General features: G+C 51.0%; 1 protein-coding gene across 1 annotated transcript in view; it reads right to left on the bottom strand.

The window, feature by feature from the left end:
- Positions 1–401: 401 nt before the first annotated feature.
- Positions 402–6,000, bottom strand: part of UBE2R2 (ubiquitin conjugating enzyme E2 R2) — a 51,392-nt gene continuing 45,793 nt past the window's right edge. Inside the window, exons 4-5 of the mRNA XM_027446478.3 lie at positions 2,594–2,728; positions 402–1,334 (exon numbers count right to left, since the gene is read on the bottom strand). Coding sequence (XP_027302279.1) covers positions 1,115–1,334; positions 2,594–2,728 — 355 coding nt within the window. The 3' untranslated portion in view covers positions 402–1,114. The remainder of the gene's footprint in view (positions 1,335–2,593; positions 2,729–6,000) is intronic.

Here is a 6,000-nt window from a genome sequence, read left to right as displayed (position 1 = left end):
GAGGCAGGGGGGAGAGCCGTGCATCCCCAATTCCCCTCTGCCCACTGCCACAACCACAGCAGCCTCTGCAGGCACCAGGACAGCTTACCCACACCTGACCTACACAAGCACGAGAAAAAAAGCTCAGGCCAGCACTGGACTGGGGGCACAGGAAGCACAGGCTGCTCGCAAGCACTGGGGCAGGAGGCTATCAGTCTTTCCCCACACCAAAGACAAGTTTGGGATGAGCGCTGGCCGCAGCAGCTGGCCACGGGGGCAGCAGGACAGACGTCCGCCCTCCCTCTGGAGAGGGGCAGCTGTCAGCAGCTCTCAGCAGCACAGCTAACCTGGACTGCTTCAACCCCAACTTAGCCTGAAAAAAAAAAAAATAAATAGCAACCCAGGGCTCAGTTGCACAGACGTGAAGTGTTACGTGTTTATTTTAGGGTTCATATCACAAGCCTTTTTCAGAGACAAAGCTGATTGTGCCCGCTGGGGCTCCAGGGGCCAGCTATTTCCTAACTTGAGCAGGCTGAAAAGGAATACTGTACCTTTCAGTAACATCCCATCAAGCTCAACACACAGTAGCTTTACACTCTCCGCCCCACACCTTAAAAAGGAAAAGCCACCACCACAAGGCTAAACGAATGTACACACGCTATTATTGTAAATGGAGCAGCTAAACCTTGGCAATTTGCTTTGTGTGGATTTTTTTTTCTTCCCAGTAAATGCAGCACTTGAGCTCCCAAAAACCCAGCTTCCAATGGGTTTGTTCCAGCTTTAAATACATTAAACATCTCAATGCAAGACTGTATTGAATTCAAGAACCTAAACGCGAGCAAACCTGTTTCGCTGTGAGCGTTTCGTAGAGAAGTGAAAAGGGGAGTTTCTTTTTTAAAAAGAAATCATAATACAGTGATGAAAGGGTTAAGAATGCAAGAATTCAGACATTCTGTGGAGGGTCTCTAAGAGGTCCATAAAAAAGGAGCAAACAGATCCATACAACAGGAGACAGCAGGAGACAAAAGTTTTTTGATCCCCCCCCCACACTTTTTTTGCTGGACTGCTGCTAGGTTACCGCTGCTCCCTTCTGGCCTGAGTCGGCAGGGCAGTACAGGGGCATAGAGGGAGCAGGTCACGACTCCTCATTGCCAGAATCGTCGTCATCGTAACAGTCGGCGTCCTCCTCCTCCTCGTCTTCGTCGTCAATGTCGTCATCGTACAAGTCGTCATAAAGCAAATCCGAACTGTTGTCATTGGAAGGCACTTTAGTTTTGATGCAGTACTCTGCCAGCGTAGTGGGGACCTTCACGCCATCCTTCTCTGCCTCGGCTTTGGTAGCCAAAACCTGTTTCCTGCAGGAGGACAACAGAGCAGTGTGAGTGGGGCTCTCAGCCTCCCGAACCCCGCTCTCCCGGCAGCCCGGGGAGCTGTTTCAGCCACCGCCCGCGTCTGGCTGAAGCACCAGAAGCAGCACCAGCAACAGATTTAGTTCCCGTAGCCCCAGGTTTGGGAGTACTCCAAGTTTGTTTGTGGCATCCACGCTGCCAGCGACATACGAAGTCGGTTATTGCACCGGGCCCTGCCAGGGCTCAGAGCAGGGTTTGTTACGTGAACTGCACAGGGGCTGTTCAGGGATTTCCTACAGCAACCAAAGACCAGCCCGGCGTGCCCCAGGCTGGCATTGCCCCGAGCATCTGGCACTGCTCAGTGCCCCCAGGGGAGCAGGCAGAGCGGTAACCCCGCTGCTGCCTGGGGCCAAAGGGACATGAGCACTCCCCAGCACCCCAGGGTGGGCTGCAAGCTGCCTCCTGCTCTGCTTTGGAGCAAGGCCAGCTCTGCTGAAGCCAGCCGAGCTGCCAGGGACAGATAACCTCCAGCGAGGCTCTTTGCCCAGCTCAGGTCAGCAACCACCCCGCTCAGCTCCACCCATGGCTCTGCTCCACGTGCCCAGCCAGCCGAGTCAATGCAGATGTAGTTGTGTTTTTTTTTTTTGACAAGCGAGTGTGACGGCAGCCACTCTGAGGTGGAAGCTGCTCATTTGTGGTTCCAAGGCACCCTGGCTCAAGTTCATATCGTCTTCCAACAGTACCTGATGAACCATGAGCTTCTGAGCAAGGGACAGTCAAAACTGAGCAGTGCTCCCAGGTAATCAGACCCCAAGCTTTGCAAACGCTTGCCAAATCCTGCTGATATTCCTTCAAATTGGAGGGACAAGATTATGATTCATGAGTGCATTAAGCACGGAATTAGTAGGATGCAGTCAGTTTGAATCACATCCCAAGCAATGCAAGCAGTGCTCAAAGGCAAGTGGGGACTTCAAGTGGGATTTACTAGCTGCCAATAGGTTTTGTGGAGCATCGTGCCAGATCAGTCTGAGAAAAGAACAATTCAAAGACAGATCAGCCCGGCCCTTCTGCTCCAGAAGTCTGCACCAATTCTGTGCTGAAAAATCTAGAGACCAGAAACATGGACTTGGAATAAATCTGTGGGATTCATTTCTAAAGAAGCAACCAGAGTGAGAGGCTGGTTCCAGCAAGTTCTGCAAGCAGTCTGTTTTGCAGGATTCGGAGCAGGAGGCTGGTAGCACAGCCTCACACAGAACAGAACTTACCTTATGATTTCAGCATATTCCTTGTCTTTTCCTTTACTGTCCCTCCATTTCCTGAACATGACTGATGCATCCACATTGGCAGGAGAGAATGTGTTGGGCTCATTAAGCAGAGAGATTACACTCAGTAAGATAGTCCTGAAAAAGGTAACCACAACAGCAGGGTTAGGGCTAAAGCATTCATGGGTCCTGGATGCTGACAGCTTTTTTTTTTTTTTTTTATTATTAAGGCGAGGCATCAGAAAAGCATCACAGTGCATTGTTTAAAGTCAAAACCTAAGCTAAGCACAACTGACCAACATCTGGAGTGAAAGCAGGTATTTATGAACTTCAGTCCATGGCTGGCAGCGTGGGGAAGGTGATAGAGTACAAACCTCAGGGACCTGACTACAGACAGCAACGTGCTCCAGAAAATCTAGAGGGGAGAAGCTCCCTAGCACAAAGCAAGATATTCAGGTGGTCCCAGCACCTCCCCAGGCTGGGCTGTGGGACACTTCTGGCTTGGAAGTAGTTTTGCACCGATTCAGCACAGCCCAGAGAGTGCGCCAACTGCCTTGCCCAGGGGTTCCTTAGACTGAGCTGCAGAGGCCTTTCCTTTGCTGCCTGACACGTGAGCTTGTGTTCTAGCTAGAAAAGAGAACAAGTGTGGGGAGGGAACACAGAGCCAGCAGCCCTCTGGCACCTGGCCCACCACTGCTGCTCACGTCCCGGTGGCGGCGGTGGCCAGCAGAGCTCAGCTCAGACCGACTCAGCTCATCCACACCTCCTGGGGATGGTGCAGGGTTGGAAACATGCTGGTGAGCCTGCTCCTGCTGGCACGTGGCTCCCCAGCAGAAAGCTGGGCTCTTTGCCTGTCCTGCTGGGGAGCAAAGGGGACTGCAGCGACCCAAGGCCCTCTGATGCCCAGCAAGTGCAGAGGTTGGAGCTGTGGCCAGGTGTCACCTCTCCTCAGCTACCACAACAGCTGCACCCTCCTGGGGTGCAAAATGCTGGCAAAAGCTTTCAATGGGATTGGAAGGAAAGACCAGAGGCGAGTGATAGGTCCTGGAATACAGCCGTACACAGCCACTGCCCTGCAGAACTGATTAAAGGAGCCTACAGCCCCCTCTGCACTCACGTTGATTTAGAGGTGCACTCAGAGCGGTGTGTGCTGAGCACATCTGATCGCTTAACTGGGATACGGTGCCAGGAAATGCTCGGTCATTTGGATGCTTCGCTTCTTGAAAGGCTTTGAAATGAAATGCTTACGTCTGGCCAGCCTGCTCAGCACGGCTATCAGGAGAGCCTCCCACGATTCGTTTTCCAGAGGACATAATTCAGTAGGAAGAGAATGACAGCTCTGGAAAAAACTGCTTGGCCAGACTGGAATGATGGGCAGGAGAGTGCCCGTCTTCCACTTCATCTCAAGGATTTATTCAAAGGCCTTTGATTCTTCCCAGCCAGGCTGCGAAGCCAAAAAGTTAGCTCCAGCAGCGCTGCAGCGGTTTTGCTTAGAGCGAGCAAAACCTGGGGAAGGCCCAGGACAGGAATTAGTGGCTGGATTTAGCATCTGCTCTACCCATCTTACCTCTAACAAAGTGAGAAAAGGCAGATTTCTGCTGGAGCCCGGGACACTGCGAAGTCAGTAAAAAGCCACTTAAGCACACCACCAAGGCCAGCGGCCACGAGCAGTGAGGCAGCGCTGCTCATCCCCAGCTAGGGTGTTACATCAGCTCCGGGAGTTTTGGTACCCGTGGAACTGCACACTGCTTTGATTCAAACCCTGCTATTGGGGGTACACAAGGTGCACTAACAAGACGGGATCCCAGTGCACAGGACCCAACACCACCGGCAAGTGACTCATGGGGACTGAAAGCACCCTCAGCACCAGATGCAAACTGCACCATCCTGGGTACAGACTGACCTTCTGCAGTGTTCTTGGGGATCCGCTTCTCAGTCAGGCCAGGCTATATCCAAGCTGTTTGCATGAAGAGCAGGGATTTAAGCCTGCCTTGTGCTTTTGTGCATCCTTCCCTGCTCATTCTGGGAACAGCTACCTTGTCAGCCACTCCCTAGCAGCTGCCACACTACTTATTTCAGTGTTTACAGTGCCATTGCCTTCACAAAGCAAGACCTTCCAGATCCCTTTATCATCAGAGGAGATAAGCCAACAGGGCTGATTCCTTGAGCTTCTGCTAGGTGCCTTTTTCTCTTCATGAATCAACAGAAGGTTCAGAAACAGGTGAATTGCATCTAAACCCAAGCAGACAGCACACAGACTGGTTGGGAGCCCCAACCAGTGCATCCTGTTACATACCTTACATTGAAAAGATATTTTTTTTGTTCCAGCTGCTATCTACATTGCAGCTTCTCAAAGCCATTGTTAGAGGTAGGTAGAGATTTGTCCTAGCACATTTTTATTCTCCGATATCAAGGAAAAGGTTTACCATCAGTATAGCTGAAGTCAAATGTTAGACCTGAAGAGTTTCTGTCAGCCAACTCAATATACTGCCGGCAGCTGCAAGAGCCAGCAAAAGTCAGCATCCTCAGGAAGAAAAGCAGCAGTGAGGCCAGGCATCACCTCTCCTCACAAGGTATGGATGTAGCAGCACCTCAAACATTGTGCTGAGTGCACCTGCTGAATATCGCACACCTCAAAGGAGCCAGGGGAGATACGGAGAACAGCAGCCAAAATGATCAAAGATCCTCAGCTCCTAAGACCTGCCACCAGTTCCTCAGCTTTATGGCTCTGGGGACACAAGGATAAGCAGCATTCTCTGCCACACAGATCACAGACCATTCCTCCACATCTTGCTGGACGTTTGCCATACTTACTTGTGGCTGACTCATTGTGCTCCGAGTGACAAGAAAGTCCATGTTAAAAAAAATAAAAACAAGGATGCTTGACACCTTTAGAGGTGTAAGCACAGGCACTCTCCAAGCTGAATGATATCCCACCCTGCAGACACTTCAGCCATGGTCAGCTGCAGTGAATTGCCAATACTCAGCAGGAGTTACAAAATTCAGCAGCTGAAGAGGTTACACATGCAGCTCGTTACAACCATGCTCCCCTCATGCACTGTCAGTCCTGCTGCCTCCAATCTGACAAACTCTGGAGCCTTGCAAAGCCAGATGGGACCCCAGCAGGAAGCATTTCTATGAGACACTTAGCCCGATGGGTGGTGCTGGCAGTGGGCTAACATTTAAGGACAAGGTTTGTAGCCATTTGCCAACACATCCGAGGAATGTTTTCTCCCCAGATATCACCCCTAAGCTCAAAATGTTCCAGGAAAGTAAGCACCAAAAACTGCATCGTGGTAAGGAAAAGCAGCAACCATAGTTGGCAAGATGAGTTTCACATCAAGCTTTCAGTGCTGTGTACAATGAAACAGTCAGAATGTGAATGTGATCTAAGTAATTAATGACCTAAG

Source organism: Anas platyrhynchos, chromosome Z, assembly GCF_047663525.1.
Source record: "Anas platyrhynchos isolate ZD024472 breed Pekin duck chromosome Z, IASCAAS_PekinDuck_T2T, whole genome shotgun sequence".
NCBI classification, from domain to species: domain Eukaryota; kingdom Metazoa; phylum Chordata; class Aves; order Anseriformes; family Anatidae; genus Anas; species Anas platyrhynchos.
The sequence above is the reverse complement of the archived record's forward strand: the minus strand, read 5'-3'. Positions and strand labels throughout refer to the sequence as shown.